Below are 27,654 nucleotides of genomic sequence, written 5' to 3' on the forward strand. Positions count from 1 at the left end.
GAGATAGCCAGTTCGGGTGTCAGTTGTGAAAGTGGTATATCTGTTAGCTATGTCTATCCACTGGGAACTGGGCTATGACCACCATTTTCTCCGCCAGTAGTACACTTGACAACCATGGTATATTAAATGCAAGCAGAGTCAGGATGAGCTCTACCCTGACATCTGGTGGAAAGAATTTCAGAGAGTGTATTTGCATAGGCACACCTACCCCATCCCAGGCTGCCGAGCTGTGGGACTGCTTTGTGACAGAAATAACTCAACCTCAGTTGGGTGGTACTTGCTAGACAAGGGACATGGGTTCCAAAACCCAGTGAATTGAGAAAGGCTGGAGACAGTATCTGTGCTGGTGGTGTAGCTCCTTGTGGCGCAGAAGCACCAGTCACCCATCCTCTCAACTGTGAATGTCAGAGTTGATTTTCAGTCCCTTAAGAATCTAGTATCATGGTTACAGGGCTGAACTCAACTTTGGGCTAATGGTCACTAGCACTGGGCTCCACATGGAGCTGAGTCACTTAAGAGTTGAAATTCACTAAAGAGCTGGAATTACTGGACTGGAAGAGCGACTGAGTTGTGCTAATAGCGTGGGAAGAGCTGAAGCTTATGCGCAACAGAGCAGTCGGCAGAGCGGAGTAGTGATGGACGGGTGAGCGGCCCGCGAACGAGCGGAGCCGAGCAGTTGCGGGAAGCTGAAGCAGGTCACGAGCACAGCGGTGGGGGGGGGTTTTGTGGGCGGCTGGGGAGCAGAGTGGAGTGGCTGGTAAAGCGGAGCAGTTCGTGGAGAAGGCGGAAGCAGAACCCCATGGAGAGGCAGGGCAGTTGGTCCTGGACCATGTAAGGTGCCCCTTTCTACCCAGGCTGGGGGGAGGGACCTCTGCAGACAGACTCTCAAACTTTGGGGCTGCACTGACCCAGGACCGAGATTTTTGGATTATGGGACTTTTGGGACTGTGGGTGATTTGGGGGGTTGCTAGACTCAAGAGCCCAGGGAAAAGGACATGGCCTAATTTCCTGGAGTGGGTCTTTGCTCATGGTTTGGTCTAGGAACTCTAGTTGAGGTGTTTTCGCAATTTAATGCTTGTTGTTTATCTCATGTAATTAAACCCTTTCTGCTACACCAAGACTCTGTGCTTGTGAGAGGGGAAGTACTGCCTCCTTGAGGCACCTAGGGGTGTGTGTAAGATTTTTCCAGGTCACTGGGTGGGGGCTCAAGCTGGTTTGGCACTGTGTTATTGAAACGGAACCCTTGGATACTGAACCTGGCCCTTGTTGCTGACAACTCAGAGGGGCAGAAGGGTTACATAAATAATTTTAATTACTACCTTCATATGGATTTGGACTAGTGACCTAGAGATATCTTGTTATAGAGATCATCCAATCCCTAACTTTGTAAATGTTACCCTTCAGCATAACGTGGGAGTTTCCAACTAAGTCTATCAAACCTTTCCTCCAGTGGTTTTGTTGCATCCATTAGGAATAATGAATAGCGTTTTGGAAAAACCCACATGAATTGTTTCCACTTATAAACTTAATAGCTACATGTGCATACAGTGATAAGGGCTTTATCTCTTAAGACACATGCAACAGTTTGAATCCTGAACAGAAGACTAACGGCATCTCTGCTGTCTAACATCTAAAACATTGAGCAAAATGTACTGTTCTAGTTGTGAGGCATATAACCTTTGAAATGTTCACACAACAAATAGTGGAAACCTCAGCACTTTAAAGAATAGTACTGTGCAAAACACGTTAAGAGAAAAAGGGCATGAAAACATCAACTTCCACCTTACATTGCTAATTTCATTTGACAGGGTTTTAATAATGCAAAGAGCCTCTTCAGACCCTATTACAATAACTGTATTGTTCCTGCAGCTGTTAAGCGAGCCAAGGACATGCAGGTAAGTAAATTAACCAGAAACAGTATAGTGGAAAGTAGGTGCCTCAAGATCGAGAACTCCAGAATCCTCATCCTCACTCCGCTGTTGGGACTTGTGGAAAATCTTAACCCAATTGGGCCTCAGTTTCTGCTGACAATGTGGAGATAATATATTGAATGTAAGAATTAGTTCAAGTTTGAACAACCTTCTGCAGAGCTTTATTACAGAAAAGGAGCTACTGGCTGCTCACTCACCCATACTTTTCTCATGAAAACCTCAACTCCAGATTGAAATCTGCATTTCTATGGAGAAACATTGTGAGCTAAAGCTATCAAATTCCTTCACCCTCCTCAAACGAGGAACTCATTAAGCTCTTGCACTTAGATTTTTCTTTGATCATGTCTTTTCTCTAGCCATTGAGAAAGCAAAAATATTGCACTAAATACTTCAAGAGGCAGTTAGAAGTTAACTTTACATGCATTAAGCATAGCAGCCAGACTAAAGAGGCCAGCCAATCACAGGAGAGTTACTGCTTGCAGAGAATTCTTACAGGTGAATACCAACAGATGTCTATTCCTAGGTCTGGCACATGTCAGCAAGGAGTTATTTATAGATTTGCCTCAAGGCAAAACTGTTTGACATTCACACTACATACCTCATGGGGCATGAAGAGTTTATTTACAGTGAAGCCTATTAGACTGTTAAGAATGTTTCCCCTAGGGAAAAAAGTCCTCAGACTGCAAGGATATCAATCTACCTTTCATGTGTATACACATGCTTAAAATACCATATACAAGCACTTTTTGCAAAATAACTATTGTTTCTACTCTGTTTGCTTATGTCATGCTGTCAAGATGAATATGTAATTCACAAAACTCTTTGCAGCAGTTTATCAACTGTAGTAAGTCATTTTAAGAAGTGGAAATTACTTAATTGTTATATTTCTTCACAAAGTCTTTAGTTGGGCTACAACACTGCACATTAAAATACAGTCAGACCTGTTTGACATCACAATTGGCCAGATTGTGGCTTCTACTTTAACCTATACATTTGTAACCACAGAAGCCAAAAAATTACAGCTTTTTATAATTGAAAAATCTATCTGGAATCATGCCAGTTTTGTTTGTTTACCATTAGATTGATTAGGAAGCATTAAATAAAATGTTTGTTGCAAGGCAATTATGGTATGAACATATAACTGCAAGATGGATATGTTAATATACCTTACAATATTCTTCCTTCACAGTTCACTACGATTTTGTGGCTCAATCCCAGGCTACCCAGTTCAACAATTAAAAAAAAAAAGGAGAAGACCCTCAATATAATGAACACTTTGAAACGAATTTTTGTAGCCCAGCAAGAAAATGTTTATTACCAAAACTAAGTGTTTCTAACCTTTACTGATTATGACTGCCTTTGACTCTGCATAAGCTCTTCCAGAATATCCTATTAATTTCCTCATGGAGAAATAATGGTTTTTAGAATGCTGGGAACATACCTGGTGAACTGACCTCAAATGTCTATTGGGAAAACTTGTTTGTCCAAGTTTTCAATTTTTTTTAATTGCTGTAAAATGGTACATGCCCAGACTCCTTAAGAAAGGCTCATTATAAAATTCTAGCAATTTTACCCAGACGTTGAGGGTTTGAAATTTCATTGTACACTGCATCATTAGTGAGTTCAGATTCGATTTAGAAGAAAGACTGGGTACGGGGAAAGAAGCAGGAAAGGGAGCAGTATACTAAAAGAAAAAGATTCTATACACAGTATATACCATATATCAAGGACCCACTTGTACCATCCTAGCTTTTGCAGGTCTTCTATTCCCAACAGATAGCACAGACTTTTCACTACAAAAAACATGCTATGGAAGTATGGTGCCTCATACTTAGCAAAAATGAGTTTAAACAACAGACAAAGACTTATGAACTCTTACAACTAGTTTTAAGTAAAAATACTCCAAAGATTCACATATGATTGACTTTCTCACAAGATTTATCCATCCACAATCTATATTTAATTCAAGTATAAAAGATGGGGCCTTTATATTAAAAAATTCTGCATCAATCTTCTCTTCCCATAAAGAGCTTAACTAAGATGAAATAGATGATGGGTGACTGTCTCCAAGACTATATTTGTTGTACGCCTCCTCTACTGCTGTCTCAGTCCCACAGTTTATAAAACTTGGCCATTTCCAGAAATCCGATATTAGACATGTAATGTATCTGGTCTCATATATTTTGTTATATTTTATATTTTTCCAAAGAGAAAAATGTTCTATTTTGTGACAAAGTTCCTCCTCCACCTTGGTGGGTCCTGCGCTTATTGACGGATTTGTTCACCTCAGTGATCTTCCCTTCTTGTGGAACCCACAGTCTGAGTCAGCTCCTCCTGTGTCTGATCAGGAGTTGGGAGGTTTGGGGGGAACCCAGGCCCGCCTCACTCCGGTTCACTCCCAGGGTACCTTGGATGCAGCTGTATATATCGCTCCTTTAACAGTTCAAGTACACTGACACCTGGGCTCTTCCCCATGCTCCTCCAACACTTCTCTTATCTCACACAGGACTCCTCCTGGTGTCTGCAATGCTTATCCTTCAATCCCAGCAGTATACTCTCTCTCCTCTCAGCTACTTGCTTCTGCTCCAGCTCCTCACACTTGCTCTGCTCCTGCTCTGCTCCTGCGGCTCCCTTGGCCTCCTTGCCTGACTGGAGTGAGCTTTTTTAAAGCAGGTGCCCTGATTAGCCTGCCTTGATTGCGCGCAGGTGTTCTCATTAAGTAGCTAAGTCTCTTCTCCTTCTAGAAAGATCTTAATTGGCTCCAGGTGCCTTGATTAACCTGGAGCAACTGCCATTTGGTTACCAGAGTACTAGGGATTTGTTTAGCCTGGGGCTAACATACCTGTTGCTCAGTACTTTACTGTAGCCATCTGGCCTTGCCCCATCACAATTTATAAAGTAGTATTTTTGTCTTTAGGCCTTAACACTGTTGCACCAATTGGTACAAGCTGAAGTGGTTTGATTCAGCCATCTTTCATGGCACATCAAAATATACATTATTCATTTTTATATCTTTGTGGTACGATGTAAAGTAGATTTTCAAGAAGATCCTGTAAATACTTTAAAAGGTCATTACAGCACATGAATCACGCACCAAAAGCATAATATAACAAAAAAAACGAAAGGAATAAAATAAAATAATTAGAAATATCAATGGTTTTCATTAAGAAGTCAGCATTCAATAAAAGTTATTAGACAGCAGTATCTCACACCACAGTTACTTCCCTATGCTAAGAAGAAGAATCTTGGTGGTAAATGCTGTAAATTAAATGATGACTGCAGCAGCTCGTTAAGCATTCTGCTAAATATTGAATTTAGAATTGGGGTTTTTCTAAATTCTAAAAATTGAAATGAACTTTTCTTCAAGAACCTATATTTCTCTCTACACAAATGGGATATTTGTATTTAGTAGCTTGATTAGTTAAGCTGAATTTTAATTATTTCCCTGAAGCTTAGTTACATTTATGAATTTGCGTGTAATTGTTGCGCAGGGGCCATGCTAATCTTCTCTGTATTTTAGTATATGTTGCTGCTGAAGCAAGCACTCTAGGCAAAAGGTTAAAATATCTGTCAATCTTTAAGGCAAACACTGAGGCTCTATTCTATTGATATTTAAAGAGGGAGTGAGTGAAGAAAGAGATTAAGGGAAAACAATGCTCTAATTCTCCTACGGAACATCTCATTGTAAAAGACACCATGAGCACTTCTATCAGATTCCACTCACAAGACAAATTGGCAAGCACAATTTGTTTGCTTGTAAAGCACTGATAACTGTTTGTTGGGGCAGGGGGGTCGGGGGAGAGTGTGCAGTGAAATCTTCTGTAATGATCACTGGTCTTAGCCAGTAAAGTCTCAGTTCCTTGATACTAATCACATTCTCCTACTTCAGGGGGTTCTCAAACTGGGGGTAGGGACCCTTCAGGGAGTCGCAAAGTTATTACCTGGGGGGTTGCGAGCTGTCAACCTCCACCGCAAATCCCGCTTTGCCTCCAGCATTTATAATGGTGTTAAATATATAAAATAGTGTTTTTAATTTATACAGAGGGGGAGTGGTCCGCACTCAGGCTTCCTATGTGAAAGAGATTACCAGTAAAAAAAAAAAAAAAAAGTTTGAGAGCCACTGCCCTATTGCAACCACATATTGTGACAGAGAAAAAAATACATCAAGTGGATGATTCAGAGTAGGTTGTTTCTAAAACTAATGTTGAGTATGCTGATCTGACCCAATCTCCATACTACTGACCTGCTACGGAAGAAAATACATTGGTAACCCTCTGAGTTTGACATAAACAAAAATGCTGTCACTAGTATATTTTGGTACTATTGTCTCAGGTTCATTATCAGTTGTTTTTGATGTCCCTTTCCACAGTAGCCTTGAAAAGGAGATATCTGTTGCACACTGTAGTAGTGCTTATAAGCATTTTTCTTTCTATGTAGAAGGAAAAGATGGACTTGACTACAAAGAAGAGGTTTCTACCCAGAGGGTGAAGAGGAGACACAGACTATTTCATAGGAGAGAGAGAACGCTGATCTCCACTAGGCAGCTGACCATGGACTAGAAGAGAAAAAAAACAAAATGGGAAGAGATTCTAGTAGGCAAGGTAACCGCTTTGTACAAAGACATCTAGCTTGTTCTTGTGAGTCACTGCACAGCCCTTGCATAGACAAGAATAGAGCTGAGATTTCTCACTATGAATTTCTTGGTTGTATCTGTTTCTTCCCTTTTCAAACAAGTCAGTATATGATTTCAAATATAGCTATAGTTACTACGGTGCTGATGATTCCATGAGATATGAAAAGTTCTTCCACTGAAGGGAGAGGGAGCAAGCAGTGAGATCAACTGACCCAAAAGTGCCACAGTCATAAAAAGTTGTTTGAGGCTGCTCTAAAGGAAGCCACAGAATGACATACTCAATGACATTACAAGGTACCACTATATGGTAACACTGAGTAACACAATATTTGCCTTCTTTATAATCAAGGTGATGGTGGCAATAATCACAAATTGTATCAAAACAGAATTTAAACCTATATAACCTGTAGTTCTAATCTAGCTCACTAAAATACCAAACTATAAAACTATGTGGAAGGATACACAATAGTAAAAGTCACACAACCCACCTTATTTAGTTTTCACTAGTTCCTTTCAAATTATATCATGAATAATCTAAGTAATATAATTAAATGCACCAGTAAGTGGATTTGTTTATCTTCCAATAATAATAAAAATATGAACTCATAAGATAACACAAAAGGAAATGATAAATTCTTCTGATATTAACTTAGTAGGCAGAAGGTTTAGAGTGTGGTTTTCTCCATGAGAAGGCTACCTGATGTACATGAAAGAGATTCTCTCCATGTCAGAGGGGCGCTTGTGCTGTATAACAGAGCTACTTTCTGATCTGTTTCCATGGCAACAGCAGAATCACTTGGGCAAAGAATGAAGAGAAAGATAAAAGGCCTTTTAAAAGTGTTATAAAAAAAGAGTACACATTGTATTGGCTACTTCAAGCACATCAGGGTTTATTTTTTAAAAAGAATAAAGTGAATTATTATGGAAACTATGGCTATATTGACAAATTTAGATCTTGTCTCTCTGCAACCTTCTAGTACAAATAAGATCCAAGAGTGATTACCTTAATCAGTACTACTAAAGATATTTTAAATGTTTTCTTTTTTTTACAGTCTTGCAACCATTAATGTACTTTTTTAAAACAATTTTTATATAAATATTCATATAAGAACATTTCTCTGTATTTTAAGGTTCATAATGTAATCTTTTAAAATGCATCAAGTGGGAAACTATATCTTTAGTTAGTCTGTTAATATCATCTCTCTGTCTCCAACTAGCAGTTTTGTTACTTACCACTAAATTCTAACTTTTGTTGATATACTGTGACTATGAGTGTTCTAAACAGAGCATAGGCTTTTCTTATATTGGATTTTGACAATCCATCATGGCTAAGGGTATTTCTCCTTACCCCAGCTCATCCATGCCAGAGTCAGAAGATAAACATATGGAAAAAAAAAAACTGGTTCAAAGGTTTTCCTCTCCCTAAATGAGATTTCCCTTACTGAACCTCCATTTCCTTCCCATTACTTTCACCCATCCCCTACAACATAATTTACAGTAATCTGCAACAAAGAAGGTCCTGTACTGTGTAATTACAGCTATATCTGGACCTAGTGCTAATTCTGGCACTTTTAGCAGTCTTCTTAAAAGGTGAAGTCTCTTATTTTCCATCTCAAGCCAAGTCTATTTTTACAGCACTCCTATTCTTTCATATGGCTAAGAAAAAATTATCCTATTTCAATAAGTATAAGAGAAACATACGCTTATTTTACTTGTGCTACCAAAATTAATCATTCCTGATGTTTCACTTCCATATGCAGGTCTGCAGAAGAAAAGAACAGCATTCACTAAACATTCTAGCATGGGTTTCTATGCTTTAAATACTTCCAATATACAGTACTACACAGTTTTCAACGAAGTACTGTTTAAAAACCAAAACTCAGGGTAACCTCAAAAGCAAGCGTATTAAGAGTGTGAGCACAATAATACCTAATGCATATCTGACAAAACACAACAACATTTAAGAGCTCTGTTTATTATTATTCTTTTTACAGAGATTACCATTGAAAAAGAGAGTCATATCTTTTATTCCAAGATTAAATAGCATGCACAGGTAAGTAACAAGGATAAGAACAGATAAGTAATCGTGACAAATTCCACTGAATACTTCAAGGAATTAAGCAAAATATACAGCACGGCTTAATGAACCACTTCATATCCCTGCCCCCAGTAATGAAATAGGAGATTAAATTTGTATCTCTCTATACTACTCTATTTAAAATCCCTACATCACTGTGTATTCTCTCAAGCAAATAAATGTTTAAACAGATTCTTTTACTAACCATATACCAAAATAAGTAAATTAGTGTTAACTATTAACTACAAAAACTAATCAGAAAATGCAATACACTTCTACCTCGATATTACGCTGTCCTTGGGAGCCAAAAAATCTTACTGCGTTATAGGTGAAACCACATTATATCAAACTTGCTTTGATCCACCAGAGTGCGCAGCCCCCCACCGAGCACTGCTTTACCGCGTTATATCCGAATTCATGTTATATTGGGTCACGTTATATTCAGATAGAGGTGTACAATAAAATAATTCACCTGGCATTTCACAATTCATAGATGAATTAAAAAGAGTTTCACAAAAATTAAATAGTTGCTCAGAAATTAATAGTACCACACTGCATTTAAAAAAATAATATCCAATTTCTCATGGGTCTCCAGGAGAGGAACTCCTTATGGAATATCACAAGCCTGAAGCATCAGGACTTTCCACTGAACAGGATGGTGGGTAGGGCTGTGGAGCTTGGTTCTGAAGTCGCAGACTAAGGGCGCACTGAGGCCTCCCCAGGTCTACTTGAAACAGATATGCCACCTTGTGATCACTTCGGTTCTTCAGAAACAGGGCAGGAGAGCAGAACATCAGGACCATATTTTAAACACAAAAAAAACTCTCCTAAATGTTGGAAACTAGGGGAAAGCAGAACTAAAAAGATAATTTTCTGAAAAATAGCACAAATCCATATTTAAATCCATATTAGAATAGGTAGGAAAAATTCTGATCATATCTGGAAGCCATGCTAGCTCCATGTCTAATATCACACTTGGGGAATTGGTTATCACATGGAATCATAGGAACTGATCTGTTGAGATAATGATCACTGCCTACAGACTCATCACTTGAGTGAGCTGATTCCTTACGAATGGTGGGGAATGACTGCCTTTGGCATGCTATTTGTCTCAATAGAAATTTGTAAAAATTCTTGTGTGTGTACTGTGCCCACAAAGTAAGCTACAATGGAGCCTTATTCAGTGTTTTTCTGTGAATAGGCACCTGTGGAAGTAGATGAAAGGTTTATACAGAAGATTCTTTGTTTCACCCTACCAGGCCACATTCTTGTAACATCATTTTAAATCTGGGATTATCCCAAATTACTATTTCTCCATGAAAAAAGGATTGAAATTAAAGTATAGATAATTTGAGCCATACAATCCTGGCAAGCAACAGGAAGAAAGATCTGGCTATCTCATCTTATAAATAGCTTTATGAAATCCTCCTCTACTTCCAAGCCACTATGTTTTTTTCATGGTCTATTTTAGTAACCCATAGAGCGACCTTTTTAAGAATAAACGAGTCATGTTGTACTCTTAAGGCTAGAAGCCTAAAAATCAAACTCCTCAACACACATTATCCATCTAATGTCTAAATCTCACTTTTTAACCCCATCTAAACATGCTAAAAAGCTTTTTGACTTTGATTAAATAAAACACTTAATTAATTTTTTGTTTTCTTAACTTTGTCCCATAATGTCAAACTCAGTTTGCTCTCAAATACCCTGTATCACATTTTATTGGAATTGATATAAAGTCAAGATTAATTTCCACCATTTCTTCCCAGGTATATGGTGTCCATTTAAATATATAACCCAGGGAACGAGAACTAAATCACCAGCGAGACAGGGAGAACCTGTAATTTGTAAAGGGGATTTAGAGCCTTAGGATCTTAAAGTTTACTGATTTTCCAATGAAAATTAGGATCCTAAATACCTACATGACTTTTGAAAATGGGATCTGAGCTCCGAAATCATTTAGGTTTTAGCCAATTTTTCACTTTATGGGTTATAATGTTCTTTGTTGTGTTTTCTTATTAGCAAGAAGGGTAAAGTAAGAAGTACCACATCTATATGAAACTGACAGACACATGGGATAAGAAACACTTCGTCCGGATCTTCAATATCACAATAATGTGCTTGACCTATATCAAGTTTCTCATAATAGAGTGGCAAAAAGATATTCTACCAGCCAATTCTGTTGAAGGCTCACCCTGCATCTATAAGGAAACCTGGATGGCTACTTCCTGGATTGTTTAAATTTATTTAGTAACTAGGCTAGTAGCATATATTTGCTTAAGTAATACAACCATGTATATAGTCTCCTATACTGAATTGAAGTTATACCTCACTCGTCACTAACTGCAAGAGTCAGAAGCTTTTAAGTAGGAGTATAATTTGTATGAATTGCCTCTGTGATTACCTTTTTTATCAAAGTCAATGCTGCATTCTAACTTGCTGGCTGATAATGATCCACAGCTGCACTGAAAATGCTCTTTAAATAAACAGTGGAAAGAGTGGAATTTAAATATTTAAGAGCAGTTATAAGCCAAGGAAGGTCATACTTAACATTTCAGAAGCATGTATTTGAAGGCACACTGCTAATATTTTATCCTGGTTTTTACTGTGCTCAAGAAATAAACACAGTGCTATGCCTTTGCTGCATGGTTTGTGTGCCAATATTATGCTGCAGATCTCTATTAAGAAGACAAATTTAGAAGGAGGAGATGCTGATGATAGTGGTGAAAACTGGATGGGTGTACACCTCTGGATCATTCCTATCCCTATCAAAAATTTGTGATTGCACTTAGTGCACAGAGCATCTTTCACCAACATCTCTCTTTCTACCTTCCCAGACTACCAAGAGTAGCAAACAAGGCTTGAACATTATTCTGATTTGGTCACATTAAGATACTTAAGCTGTAACAGACAGAGCTTTGTGTAACTTGGTAGTTTCACTTCACAGGATCTCTTGTGAACACTGTCTGCAGTTCAAATGTGGGGGTGAGGGGAGGGTACAAGTCTCAGAGTCTAGCTTTGAGTTCAGGAATCAGAAGCATTAAATATCTCTAAGTCAAACTCAGTTGAAATGGCCATCTCATTCTCTCTCTCTCCAATGCTCTGTGGAATTGTAAATTTAGTCTGATTTCAAAGAAAAGATACAAAAGTAGCTTACAGTTTAACTGAAAAGGTTTGCAAAACTTCAGTGACCTTCTGAGGTACCTGAGGTTTGAATTTGTAACAAAAAAAGATAGCAGCAGACAAATGCTGTGTGATTTTGAGCTTTGTTTCCTACATTCTGCAGTGAAGCAATGGGAGGTCCTCTTAACATTGGAAATTCTCTTGTCATTATAAAATCTGGCATGTAAATAAATCCCAACCACTCTACAGAAAGTGATGTACCATCTTAAGATTTCAGTGTACTTCTCAAAAGGTAGATGAGGGGCATTATTGCAGTGACACCAGATTATTGTTACTAATACAAGCAGGGCTCTCTGCAAACATTCCTAACTTTAATATATTACTATTATTCAATACATCCCTTCCGTCCAAGAGGGACAACTTTTTCCCCCTTTTTTGTTGTAAATGCCTCTGGATGCAGATTATATGACTTCCTGCTCTCTACCAGTCTTTCTAGAATGTAAAAAAAGGTGACGTTTCCTCAAGCTTGTAGTCCTCTTTTTAACTGTAGGATAGATAGTTGGGTTTTTTTTAATCCTGCTGTTCTCTATCAAGGTACAGAGTGATTAAAATGGGTTCATATTTTGAGTATCTCTGCCAGGAATTGTAAGAAATCATGCTTCAACAGATAGAAAGAATGCAAAATGTGGTACATGTGAATTTATCATCTCACACTGCTGGTACAACACTGACTTCACGATCTAGGATAGTAAAACCAAGGGAAGGCCCTTGAGATCTAAGCCATACATCCACAAGGACCTTACTGGCAGTGCTGTGACCTTTGTGCAAAGCACGTAGCTTGTTTTCTAATGTCTCTGACATTGGCCATAATAGATGTTGAGCTTGAAATTACACTTTGTTGGATTTCCATAGGAAAGTGATATTCAAGGCAAAAGGCATCATCTGCTTCTTTATGTCTGAAGTGGAAATCTAAATTCTTTCTCCTTCCCCAATATATTTTTTAAAATAAACATAACAAAAAGAGCAGACTCATACATTTAATTAATAGGCCAATATAATGAGCACTGGCAAAGTAAGTTTCATTTGATTTGCTTATTTTCTTGTGAATGCTGTTAATGTCACTGCTCCCATAATTTTTGCCTCCTCTATCTTCTAGGAAATGTATTTAATAATGGGAACGAAGTATGCTTTGAGGCACTATACCTCTCTCCCTAGACAAAAATCACTTTCTTGAAAAAAAAAAGAGAGAGAGAGAGAGAGAGATCATGCATTGTGTATAAAACTGGTCTGGAAACACTTTCACAAAATGGGACAATATTATTTTCCTTGGGAGTATTTAAATATTATTGATAATTGAAAGACTATTTTCATCTCAAAAACTTGGAGAATCTCAAATGAAAGTTAACTAGACACCTGAATGAAATGATAACAAATATATCAGACAATTATATACATACTAAAGCATTTTTATAATTAATATCCTTTTTCACAAAAATCATCGTATGGTACATTGGAAACACTAGGGCATGGAAACAGCGTTCTGCACTCCAGGGGTATGCAAATTGTACCAACGCAGGTAGTAGTAACATAAGAGTAAAACACTAACGTGTAAACATGATAAAACCTACCAAACATTTTAGTAAATTGAAGCGTAACCGTCTATAACTTTCTTTATTTACTAGTACCTATTGTTGTAGAGAAGATTATTCAACATTTATTTTCTGTATTATTCTTACAGGAAATAACACACCATGCTTTGGGGATTAAATGTATGTCAACGTTGAAACTAATCATTTGATAACCCAAGTGAAGTATTTAAACACTGTCTCCAAAATCCAGACAGGAAATGTAACATGCAATATTAAAAATGATTAACAACTTTCCAGATAATGGATTCTATAACAGTTAAGAGAGGCTTCATCCGATTAAATGGCCTCACACTTTCATTTGCAATGCTGAACTGCCGAAAAGAAAAGCCAGGAGTGTGCACTGAAGAATATACACTTGAAGTATCAAAGGCAGATTTACAGCCCGGATATATAAACTAATTCACCACTAGTACAAAGGACCTTTCTGCACATTCTCAAGCCTAACAGCTCACTGCCTCTGATGTTGATTTTAAATGCACCATGTTCTTTACTAACCTCTTATTCTCACAGGTGAATAATAATGCAAGCATATTTTAACTCGTTTATTCCTTTCTGTTTTTAAAATAATCTAAAACCTGAAGTAACAGTTTATTATTTGCAGTCACACATGGTATTTAGAGTACTGGTAGTAAGATACACACAACACTGTAGATGAAATCCTGACCCTGTTGAAACCAATGGGAATTGTGACACTGAATTCAACACCTCTGTTCCAAGATACATAGGCTAACGGGAAGCACAACATAATAAGCTGGTGGTGTTGCCTCTCTTGTTTTGAGTCTTATGTGGTGCCGGTCTTTCTTAACTTCTGCAAACTGGCTCTTTACCCACCCCTTGAGTATAAAGTTTTGCCTACTAAAATGTCAGGTAATGTCAGGCTCCAACACAATTAAGTCAAGTATCAGAAGACAGAGTTAAATTTGGGTGGCAGCACACAAGTATTGCAGAACAGGTGCATGGCTGGGAGTGATTTGAAGAAGGGAACATTTGGGACACCACTCAATAAGAAGCTGTTTCACACGAGAAAGAGATGGATGTGCCAAGAATGGAAGATGAAAAGAAAGGGAGCAATTAGGAGGAAAACTACCCCCAGGCACTGGGAAGGGATAAAAAGAAACGGAAGGGTGGAGTGGTTTAAATGGCACTGCGAGATGCTGGAAATGAATGAGGGGGAATAAGGGGAAGCCAGGGTACACAGATAAGGAGATGAAGGGAAGGAGGTCAGAGCAATAGGAGAAGATTATTTTTAATCCCAGGAAGATGAATTTAGCCACAGTATTTGGGTCAGTATGAAGCTTCACGTATACTAAAGAATTGCACTGTTGCAACTTGAAGCTGTTCAGTCATATGGATGCAAGTTGGTACAGCGCTGCATGTCCATACTATCCATCCAGTTTTGAGAACAATGTAAAACACAGTAGTCCTGAGCATCTGAGTTCCACGTCATAGATGTACCCGAGAACTTTCAGCTGGCAAACATGCATGTAGCCATGATTCCTTCAAAATGGAACGCTGAGGAGACTTGAACTTCTATGAGCCTCCGATACTCAGGACTAGCTGGTCTGTGGCAAAAGTATAACACACAGGCTTAATACACGTTCTTGTATCTCATCTCGTAACTCAGACCATGCTCTAATCACAGATCACGTGCCATTCCTTTTTAAATATTTGTTTGTAAAAAAAATGAGAGAGAGAATAGGGTACTTTATTTCCTTTGAGACACCTTATATTCTAGTGTGAAATGTGTCCTCGTAGACCAATCATTAAGAAAGAGCTAGATTGTTTGCACAGACTAATGTTTTGCATTTGCAAAAAACTAATAATTCTACTATGCAAATGTGTGTTATTTTGCTGCTTTTGGAGAATGCCGCTGCTTATCTCCGGCATAAATTGTACTAAAAGTTATACAAATCAGAGGACTCAGAGTCTAATCAGGGTAACAGCACTTACCATCCGAACTTATTTCACTTTCCAAAACAAGAAAAGCCTTCAAAAGACATATTTGCTTTTGACAAAAGCTATTAATTTCACATGTAAATTCTTAAAAACAACCCAAGCTTTCAGAGTTTATAACCAACAGAGTTTATAATCCTCCTTATAACTTTTTGTTCATCTATTATTTACTGATCTAGTAAATACCACGCTAAAAATGTGCATGAGAAGCTCATTAAAATCTAGTGACGCGAGTATAGTTTACTGGTACATGTCATCTGCAATAGATAATGCTCTATAATCTAGAGCCTAAATGGGATATAAGAAACAAAATAGAGTGTTTCAGACAAAGGAAACTTCAGAATGTATTGTTCCTATAAACAGATGTTAAATTACTTCACTGTATAATAGAATTTATAATCCTGAAGGTTTCTATGTGAACAAGCAACATCAGTTTATTATTTCAGTAGGGTGCAATAAAGTTCTCATTTTACTTACAATTTGTAATAAACTGGAGGCCAGTTATAAAAAGCCAAAGGTTTCTCACCAGAAATGCTATGCATACATAAAACTATTGATAAAGCTCTTAAAAATGAAGTAGAATCTTTCCAGTTCCCTAATGACTATCAGACCATAGCAGACTAGAGTATTTTGCAAGTGATCAAACTAAAAACCAAATATAATACTTCACAAAATGCACTTTGCTAATTTATTTCAGTAATTTTCATTTATGAAGCATAGATACAGTAATTAAAATTAATGTACTGATAATTATTACAGCATATATTGTAAAAAAACAAAAACAAAACACACACCATATCCTAGTAATATAAAACCTTACCACAGCACTCAGTGACTGAATCCTTTCTGAGAAATGGGATGAGGAAGATGTTTTAAAATAATTGTAAATTAGCAAGATTCTACTTTAAAAACATAGGGAAAATGCAAGGAGGGGTAAAATACAGGAAGACTAATCTATCTTCAAAACTGTAATGTACTCTGCAAGGGCAGACTCCTGTAACTATATGGAACCCCACTTATTTATGTGGTTCCATGCAGGGACAGGGGACCAACAATCTGGAACTTCTAGCAGGGGCCTTAGTGTTAACACTACAGACAGTGTTACTCTAGATATGTAGCAAGATCTCTCCTATGCAGTATGTTGCAGCTGTGCAGTTTAAAGCACAGGACCAGTGGCTAAAACATAAAATATATCTGACTGTACTATATACTATTAAATAATTATCTGGTGTTTACAAATACATATGTACATACACACATGTAAAATGTGCAGTAAATATGAAATGTGCACAGCACCTTGAAATACAGAAGAGTTTGTGATCAAGTGATCTATAAAAATGGCCACATTAAGATCCTTTAAAGTTTCTACTGATTAAGATGATGAAATTACTTTTTGCCCATTGCATAGCAAGTTATAAAACTGGCTTCTACATAAAAGTATGCCTAATTTTTTTCAAACATTTTAATTTTTAAAAATAGTTTCAAATGGCTCATTCTTCGCTGTTCAATACAAAGAAATGGGCTCATGAGGCTGGTAAAAATGACTAGACTTAAATTTTCTTTCTAGTTATGAAGATTATTTCCCACAAGTTTGGATTCAGCCATCCAGTTAACATCTTCTGAAATATTTAGCAAACGGTTCATCTCAAGTCCAATATTGCTCTAATCATCTACTGTGACAATTTTAATCACTATTAACTGCCGATGCATGTGCTAACATTCATACTTCTCATCCTCTTATATGGCATCTGCATCTTTCCTGCAAACTTATTACTGATTTGTTTTTATGTTGTTGCTAGAAAAAATGATATGAAATAAATACAACAGGCCAGAGAAAAATCTTTACATGAAAAACGGAGTATTATCTAACTGATCCCAAATTTTAGACCCCATTCATTTGAGCGTGTCATTTGAAAGACATCCTATTCAGTTGTTCACCAGTAAAACTTAGAAGAATATTGCAAGGATATGGGACTCTCAAAATTTGCATCTTTCCAAAGAAGGGATGAGGTAAATGAATAAAACTATAGATTTGTAAGTGATGACAACACATGCATGTCAGAACTAAGAGAAAATATATAAATGCTTAAATATATTTAACTGTAATTGCACCTTTCATTACTGCTGCTAAGGCGAAATTACTTCCTTACACTGTTTTTTTATATTTAACTCAAAGAATGAAATTTATTTTTGATGAATATTATGTTGATTGCATTCTTTAATAACGAATGGCAAGCTACAAAAGGACATTTCCCTCTTTTATTCCGCAACACAAAGTTACATAGGATGACAACAATCATATTTTAGATGTGTGTGCACACACTTCCCATGAGAAAAACAGTGAACATTTTCATGTAACCATGAACTATGTGACAAATCAGTCCAGTTACTCTTTAGCCCCACATCACTGAGGTCTGCAACAGTTAACTCAAACTAACTCTGCAGTGAGAACGTATCTATATAGCTTGAATGAGATGGCCAACTGCAAAATAACACTCCAGCAACAGAGTTATTGTGTTAGGAGCACAGAGTAAATGCATCCCTACTGCATTACTAGCTCAAATATGAGGAGCACCTGAGCTTTGATTCATACCTTCCCCCTCTCCCCCATAGGCCAGCTAGCTCAAGTTTAAAGCATTCCCTAACTCAAGTCAATTCTAATTTTGTTATTTTCAAAAGGAAAATTCTTACGCATCGAAAATGCATGGCCATAAAGTAGATACTGCCCGCATCAAGAAATATCAGTGTATGTAATACTACAAACATTGACTTTTTGCTTGGGTGAACATATCACCATCCAGTTTTGTTTGAGGGAATACTGCCCTCTGTTATGATGTGGTCAATATTTACCTCAGCTTTGCTTACTAAAATGGATATTTCAAGTCTATACATCTTTATATTCATTTCAATATATTGTTCTATTCCCAGTAACTTAAAAATCTATGATAGAGTGTCAATTTTGATGCTCTTTCCAGTGAGGCATTACTGTTAGGAGCAACACAGTTTAAAAAACAAACAAACAAACAAAAAAACATATCAAAATACATTACGTTCTAAGGTACTTACATCAGTGTCAGGCCCTTTGTCTGCACCAGGACAAGAAAACGTAACAAATTCATGGCACCTCTTGTGAACCACAAAACAGCAAACTAGTTAAAAAAAAAAAAAGGGAAGGGGGAAACAACAGTTAGAGTGGCACAGATTTACTAAATCTTTACGGTTGAAACAAATTTAGTTTCACTGAAATCAGTGGATGGAGGCGGGAACGTCAGAAAGTTAGGATACTTTGGATTAAAAAGTGACAATTCTCCGTGATGTTTACATGTGCGTGTACATTTTTAGTGCTGGTATTACAATTTGTCTATTTTTAAAATACTGCAAAGTATATGAAAGTCACTGTTTGCTCTGCTACAAAAATGACTTGGGTACATACTATTATTTATCTGGTTACAGAATTGAAAGAAACTTCTCCTGCTATAACATGATGTAATATAGGCCCAACAGGTCTTCCAGTGTTGGCATTTTATTTTATGGAACACTAGGACTTTTGAGAATAGGCCTACTGAAATCTTTATATCTTTTACTCTATAGCTTACAGCTTTTAAACAAAGGAAAACCCAGTCACTTGGTCAGAACTAATATTTTCCTGAGGGAGTTATAGCATTACATGTTAATGTTTTTATGTTCTGCACCTTAGGTGAATACAAAATTACAAGGATATTACTGCTGTTCATGCAGTCTTTTGAAAAAGGTGGCTCTCTTGTGTATATACCTTGCAAACACTAGTTATGTTACATCAGTCAGTGTATTCTCTCTGGTAACTTTGATTTAAGCATCATCACATTGCATAAACATCCTGTTAGAACCATTTTAGACAGTGCAATGTGTAAGGAAACTCCTCTAAATCATTATATATAGATTACACTGTATTTTATTCTATGTCAGACTGAAAGTTCTTGATTGGATTCAACTACTTAATAATTCAGGAAGAAACTATGGAGCTTATTTGTAACACTTAAGCCATAAAAAAACTTCAGATCATTCTACTTCAGAAATGCTCCACCTTGTTACAGCTAGAGGAAATCCTAAAACAAATGCAGAGATGTCATAGCTCTATAAATAATTTTCCCTATAAACACAGTGACTGAGGACAGGGCAAATGGGAAGAGGAGAAACAGTGACTGGGAAGAGAATTCACAAGTTTGAAGGCCAGAATGGGCAATAGTGATAGTGCAAGCCAAGTAACTTGTTTCAAAATCTGGACTTTAGAGCATACAGAAATATAGACATTATCCTGTGAAGATTGGTGCTCTGTTTATAACTGTATAAAGTTCTTGCTTATTTAAAATTTTGTTAGGAGCATTATTTTTAATAACTCTTACATTGCTGTGGTTAACCTTTGTTAAGCCTGAAGTTTAAAGTAACTTTTGACTCTTTAAATGCACACTTGGACTAAAAGTCCCACAACTGTTGATTGGCAAACCGGGTCAGGATTTGTCACATTAAATTCAGTAATGAAGAGCTTTTTCAAAACTTAAATGTATGTGAGTATTTACTTTTTCCTTATTTAGCTCCTCATGTATTTCATGTGGTCAGCTGGCGTGTCTATCATGGGACATAAACATGCCCATTGCTGGCTCCACTTCAGACATTCCCCACACTTCCCCTGAAAATTCGTCACTGCCAACAAGTATGTACGGGGCCTCCTAATAAGTACTCATGGGTTTAAGGAGATGTGTATCTGAAGCAGGAAAAGGATTTATTTCCTCCTTGCAGAGCCTTTCTTTGCCCACAACAGTCAATTCTGGCGCCTTTTACAGGCGACAGGAATTGCCAAAGAGGGAGCATAGCTTTTGTCCCCCCTAAGTCCTACCCCACAAAAGTGCACTATTTGAAGTCGCCAGTGCCACTTATTAATCAATTCTGAAGCAAGACATGTCGTTAAGCTGAGTTACACAGTTGTAAATCTCTATCAGTCTCTGATAGAAGAAGAAATCTAAAAGATCTCTGTGGTTATCTGAAAAACCCATAAATGTTAGACACATTAGAAGTTATAAATACTGGATAATACGCAAAGAGATATTACATGCTTAATTATATTCTTTAGGTTGGATGATGCATAAACTGTCAATACCAGTAATGAGAACAATATATTTGATAATCAGTCCTCATTGCTATTTTCAAAGACAAACATACTTCAAGACTATAAAATTACAATCTCAACATGTAACTTTTCATCAGAACGAGTTTCACGACAATTTATCTGTGATGGCTTTTATGCTGTAAGACATACATGAATAAACAGTAAATTGCTTTCTTCATGCATTCAAAAGTTGTCATCATGCATATAGCCGATTACTAAAATTTACTGAAGTAATTTGATACAGAGAACTACGTTTTCTAGTCCCACTTGGCTATTTGCAGCCAAGTGTTCAATAAGGTCTGTTACCATATTCTTACAAAATCTTTTCAGCTTCGTCAACAATCAAGTGCAGCGCCTCAATACATATCATAACCATCATCAAAATTTAAGCAAAATTCAACATGATCAGATAAAGTAAAATACAAAGAGCTAACCGCCTTGTCAACAATGTGAAAACAAATAACCACTTACAAAATGATATAACATCAAATCAACAATGTGTCCTGTGGTCCTTTACAGTTTATAGAATGGTTACTACCTGTATCTTAGGGTAGGACAGAATGTAGTATAGTAAATGTATTATAGTGGCAAAAGAGATCATGTTATGATACCTCTCGCGGTAGTGATAATAGGAGTTACCAGATAACTACAACTGTTTTCAGTGAAGAGGAAGCCACAGTACCCACAAAATATCATGCAATATTTAACATCAAATGTTACTTAATACCACTACCTATTATGGGCATGGAAGTCAAACATCCATGTAGTGACTAGTTAGAAAAATGTGATAAAGTCATCCTTGATGCAGTTTCATTTTGTATGGACTTCAACTGTTACACCAATGATGAATTTGGCAGTTTGTTGACTAAGTCTCCGCGTAGCTCGAAACCTTTTCTGTCTCTTCTACCAAACAAAGTTAGTCCAGTAAGAGATATTATCTTATCCACATTGTCTCGCTCATATCCTGGGACCAATAGGGCTACAACAACATTGCAAACATTAATTTTAATATGCAGTTAGCAAAACTGAATCACTTGAGAACTAATGTTCTCTAACAGTTTGCCAGCTCTATTTTTATAGCAGATCTATAACACCACTAATGAAAATTCCACATTACCATACCTACATCAGCGCATATACACAGAGCTATAATTTTATTCAATTCAGAGAAGTGAAATAAAATGGTACAAAAAGGGATAAATGAGTACTGAGAGAAAAAAGTTTTCCACCAGTCAGTGATCTCTGCATGCTCTGAGGGCAAACTAGACAAATGCAATCCATTCTGTCACAAAGGATGTAATGTGTCTGAATACTGCCCTTCACATAGAAATGAACAGTGAAAGATAAGTACAAAGAAGTTGAAGTATTAAATCTTTCAGTAGGCCGCTACCTTTTCGTTTTAAGGAAGTACAATTGCTCTGTGCTAAAGATCCCACATAGCTGAAATATATTTGACCTCATGTTTTAAATGTGTCATTTTAAAAACATATTTCACTCGTTAAAGTTCATTTTCAGAGTCATAAATCAAGGTGCAACTTGACATGTTCAGGGAGAGCAAAGCCTATTGAAAATGTATTAGCATGTATAAGACTAAGAGGATTATCACAATGCAAAAGAATGCATTGCTTGTAATGATCTTCTGTCTCCTCACACAAAATAGTATACATACCCAATAAATAGTGTACGTATACAATATATTTTCAATATGTAGTCAAGGGACTGACATGTTTATTCATACATATAGGCCCAATTAAGTTTGTATTAGACATTACAATTCTAATGATACTTCATTTTTATTGAACAAAGTTTCCCATTAATATGCAGACTTGTATCATGATCCTGCACAAACTTACGTAGATCAGCAGCCCCATTCAACTCAATTATTCTGTTCAGGTGCATAAAGTTTCTCAAATGCATAAATGTTTTTAGGACAGGGGTTTCAGGTTGGTGATGTATTTGTATATCATACAGTTTCTCATAGATGCAAGTGCCAAAATGTTACCATGTAACACAACATTCTCTTCAATTGCATTTAATAAAAGGGTATAAATTCTTTTATCAGTTATTGAAATAAAAGTTGTTACATTTATTTTTATGCTTTGAACTTTGCTATAATTTATGGTGTTTTTTTACATGAACTCTCCTATCTGGAATAGATAAATTAAATGTCATCATAAATTTGGGCGGGGGGGAGAGAGATGGTACTCTCTACAGCAGTGCAATATCTGGACTTCAATGTCTTTAGTAATAGAAAAACCTATTGTACGTTATATTTGCATGTTAAAATAAAATTATCAGGTTGAGTTTTGTATCTCAGAAAACAATATTTTTCTGGGATCCATTGTAGAGCTGTAAGAAAACAAACAAATGTTTTATATGCATTAAATGCTACATAATGGCACCTTGCACATACTTCATGATTGGTTTTTAACTGAACATTTCTAGAATGCTCAGACTAACATTTTAATAATTTCTTAATAAGTAGAATGTGTTTTCTGAGGACAAAACACAAACAAAAAGCAGTGTACATATCTTCTATTTAAATAAAAGTTTAATTTATCAAAATCTAGTTCATTTTGAAAAGCCGCAGAGTTACAATTGATAGAACATGTACAGAAGGTTAACAGTGAAAAGAATACAATTTTAGTTTTATAACAAGTTCAAGATCAGTCATGGAAAAAACATATGGTAGGAAGAGAATTAATCTGGAGGACAAATAGAGCAATGAAGTGTAAACTGAAATTTATGAAGGAGGTGGGGAAAGGTTTTGTTAGAACAGTGACTGCCTTTGCTCTGTACTTCATTAATTCAATCCAACTCTACAACTTTGAGATTTGGGAATACCGGGCAAAGAGTCATGCACTCACTAGCTGCCATAAATTTAACAGTTCTCATGGGAACAGAGAGAGGGATTTCACAACATTATATTGTAAGCTAGGCCATGGATACATAGATTCCAAGGCCTGAAGGGACCACTGTGATCATCTAGGCTGATGTCCTGTATAATACAGGCCTTACAACTTCCCCCATCATAATTCCTTGAGCATATATCATTTAGAAAAACATCCAATTTTGATTTTAAAACAGCCAGTGATGGAGAATACATCATGATCCTTGGTAAATGGTTCCACCAGTTAATTACCTTCACTGTTAAAAATGTACATCTTATTTCTGGTCTGAACGGCTCTAGCTTACACTTCCAGTCATTGGATCATGTTACAGCTTTCTCTACTAGACTGAAGAGCCTTTTACTAAATAATATTTGTTCCCCATGTAGGTACTTACAGACTGCAATCAAGTCACCCCTACAACATTCTTTTTGTTAAACTAAATAGATTGAGCTCCTTGAGTCTATCACCATAAGGAATATTTTCTAATTCTTCAATCATTCTCATGGCAATTCTCTGAACCCTCTACACTTTATTATTCACCTGAGCATTACAATTAGACCAGGGTGGGGAACCTCCGGCCCACTGCTTAATTTAATCTGGTCTGTGGCAAGTTCCCACGCCGCAGGCCAGAAGCCCCAAGCGTCAGCGCCCTCCCTTCCCCACACAGCTCCTGAGTGGAGGAATGATCATGGAAGCTCCGCATGCTGCCCCCGTCCCAGGTGCCAGCTCCGCAGCTCCCACTGGTCAGAAACCAATGGGAGCTGTGGGTGTGGGCAGCATGCACCACACAGAGCCCCTGGCCACCTCTCCGCCTAGGGGGCAGACATGACTGCTGCTTCCGGGAGCAGCGCGGAGCCAGGGCAGGCAGGGAGCCTGCCTTAGCTCTGCCGTCTGGGAGCTGCCTCAGATAAGACCTGGCCAGAGCCCACACCCTGAATCCCATGCCGCACCCCAACTCCCTCCAAGACCCTGCACCCCTACCGGCACTCCAACCCCAAGCCCTGAGCCCCCCACATACCCAAGTTCTGCATACTATAACTCAGAACTTTGTTCCTTTAACCATGCAAGTCAACTAAGAGCTGGATAAAATAGTCTAATGGAAGGCAAAGAAGAATCACTTTCAATCCCAAAGAACGTGACCTGTTTTCAAAAGCATGATGAAAACAGCTAATATTTTCACAGAGAAAAAGAAAACAACGTAACCTCTCTGAAAAACAAACAAGGAAGAGAGCTTATTCACTAAATTCATGATTTTATATTGTGCTGAAACAATTTTTTTCCCCTCCCTGCATTCTTTTGTTGTTCTTTTTGTTTGTTTGTTTTGGTTGGTTGATTTTTTGCTGCCAATGTAATTAACCTGGAACCTGAAAAAAATCTAAAAATGTCTCTGGCTATTTATGAAATGAGACATTTTCACCTGCCTTTTCCACCAAAGCATTCATGGACGCGGAATAAAGTTAGAGATAGTATTTCCTAAGTATGACAAATATATTATGAAAATATAAGGCTCGACTAACAAAAATAAATGAAAACCAAAAAATACAGCGTACGTTTGGAGGCCTATATGTACTTCCACAATGCATAGGGTGACCAGATGTCCTGTTGTTGGGGACTTTTTCTTATATAGCTGCCTATTACCCTGCCCCCCCACCAATCCTTTTTTTTCCACAGTTGCTGATAACCCTAACAATGCAGTACCAAAAAGGGACAGAATTTGATTTACACAACAATTTGTTTGTGATTCAGAACACGCATCTTGTAAGATCAGATCTGCTAAATTCATTCAAAACACAAGCTGCTTATTATCAAAACATTTAATTGAATCAACAGAATATTCAGAAAGCATTTGACATGCATTTCTCAAGAGAGCGTCTCTTTCTAAAAGATATGCACTAGCTCAGCTACAAATCATGGGCTTGATGCAGGAATCCCTGGGTGAAATTCTCTGGCCTGTGTTATGGAGAAGTCAGATTAGATAATCACAACAGCCCCCACATTTAACATTTATGTATCTATGACATCAGTTTATTATCTAGTTTATGGTTCTTATATAAAGCTAAAGTTTAACTACCAGTCCCTAGGTTTAAGGGGCTGTTGTTCTTGACACTAAACTAAGACAATTTACTGATATTTAACATATTTTGTTTCACATACTTCCTCAAAAAAAAAAAATCATTATGAACAAGAGTATGTCAACAAAAAATTCCACACCATCCACTTAGATTAACTAATTTTGACTCATTTTATGGTTTTAATCAGGCATAACTTTATTATTAGATGTCAGCAGATAAAACTGTACAGTGCAGGTAGATCCATATTCATTCAATGGCGGGCTTCCATCAGTCTCCCCCCCCATTTTTTTTTCCCTATCCAGGTCCCCCAACCAACCCATTGCCATGTCCTTACCATCGCCACCCCTCAAACTAAGGTTATGGTGGGCTATAAGAAAGAGGGTTTGGCTCCCTGCTGTACCAGTCACAGGCGCACCAACCACCCCCATTCCCCAGTTCCGCTCCTTTAACAAAATCTCCTTTTTAAGTCCTTTACCAAGCCATTTATCTGGTGACTGTACATCTTCCTTAATGAATATCTGCACTGGACATCTGCCCCACACTTACATAATTAGCTGTGACTTTCCTTCCCTACTCACCGTAACGAAGCCCTCCCTGAACTCTGTGGGGAAAGTGAAAAACCCCCATTCCACCTAGGCCAATCTGGTGGTGAGGGAAAAGTTCCTTTCCAGAGGAGTGGCTAGTGTGATGCCCATGGCAGGTCCTGACCAAACCTGGTATTTTGCCACCTCAAGGAGTGAGAAGGTGGGTATCTGACCCTGGGAAAAGGGCTTCTCCTGATGGGTTTGACCCTTTTCGACTCCCCAGCTGATCTGATCCCTGGGGATGGGTCGAGGTCACCACGCTGACCCACTCCCCCTTTTGCAGCAGCTTCTGAGCCTCTCCCCCTCCCTTGCCCGTAAAGTGCTATCTTCCCTCCCCCCCCCCGCAAGCTGGACAATGGGCCCCCCACTTAAGGTACAGTGCAGTGCAGTCACTTCCAAAGAGGTTCGAATGGGATGGTGGACAGGTTTTGTTTTTTTAACTTTTTCCAATATAAAAGTGGCATTAAAAACGCATTGGATGATCACAGTTATATCATTAAATATAACTGTTTTTCTGTACTATGTGATTAACATGTTTAATTAACATATTTTAACTAACCGCTAGTTAATATATTTTAAAACACTATTCATTTTCCCAGTGTAGATAAAGTATACCCATACTGTATAAGAAACAGAGTAAGAATAAAAAGAAATAAATAGAGACAGGATAGCAGAGCATTAATCCAAAATTAGGTGGAAATATAAACTTTCTCCAACCTCAACTGCATCTCTCAGTATTTCATAAAAGAACCTATCAAGCAATTTAGCAAAACAATTTTTAAAATGTGATGCCTGGATTTAGGCTCCTAAATCCATATTTAGGCACACACAAAAAAGCCTTGGATTTTCAGTTCACTGCAAGTCCATGGGAATGCTAGCTCCATACCTTTGAAAAGCTTTCCAATATCATACTTTACAGGGGTTATCTTGTGGACAGACATAAGAATTTATGATGAGGTACATAATACTAACTCCCAACAATTGTGTAATCAATATAAGTCACTGGTAGGTATGTGGATATATAATTAGTATCTTATTCTAACTTATCTTACTTAGGGCTTCGTTTTATGGAGCCAGGCTGACCTAACACCATGAATTAAAACTGTTTTAAAACTAATGTGAATAATTATGCACAAATGAAGAGAGTTCTGGAACAGAATGTTCTCAAACAATATGAAGCCAGTGGAAGAGAGGTGGGGGGGATTAACCTATGGTCACAACATGGATGGCTACGATGACTAAATTAGAATTCATTTTCCCTTTATTATCTTATAATCTGTCACACAACAGAGATCATATGCCCTCCACAAGTGCTGATACAAAAAAAATCAGTGAACTTGAAAGAGTTTACTTTGAGAAACAGTTATTTGTACGGAATTATTTTTAAAAGTTCTAGTGTAATGTTCAAAATGAAACCAACATCATCATTTTATTAAAATATGGTACATATAATAAATTCTAAGCAAGTATGAATACACTGTATATTTCATAACCCAAACCATTGTATGGATGTGAATAAAGCACCGTCTATAAAGCAAGTATCTCACACTTACTCTATCTAGGTTTTTACAAGGTTTCCCATCCCCATGGTGTCTGAA

General features: G+C 37.3%; 1 protein-coding gene and 1 pseudogene across 5 annotated transcripts in view; both read right to left on the minus strand.

The window, feature by feature from the left end:
- PRKCA (protein kinase C alpha) overlaps positions 1-27,654 on the minus strand; it is a 305,267-nt gene that overhangs the window by 156,362 nt on the left and 121,251 nt on the right. For all 5 annotated transcript variants that reach the window (XM_032776324.2, XM_032776311.2, XM_075071879.1 and 2 more), the window contains one exon: positions 18,433-18,515. Coding sequence is in view for 2 of the 5 variants with exons in the window: in XM_032776300.2 (XP_032632191.1) it covers positions 18,433-18,515 (83 nt within the window). In the remaining 3 variants the exon portion in view is untranslated. The remainder of the gene's footprint in view (positions 1-18,432; positions 18,516-27,654) is intronic.
- LOC116822504 (U6 spliceosomal RNA) lies at positions 5,378-5,472 on the minus strand (annotated as a pseudogene).

Source organism: Chelonoidis abingdonii, chromosome 13 (genome assembly GCF_003597395.2).
Source record: "Chelonoidis abingdonii isolate Lonesome George chromosome 13, CheloAbing_2.0, whole genome shotgun sequence".
Taxonomy (NCBI): Eukaryota; Metazoa; Chordata; order Testudines; family Testudinidae; genus Chelonoidis; species Chelonoidis abingdonii.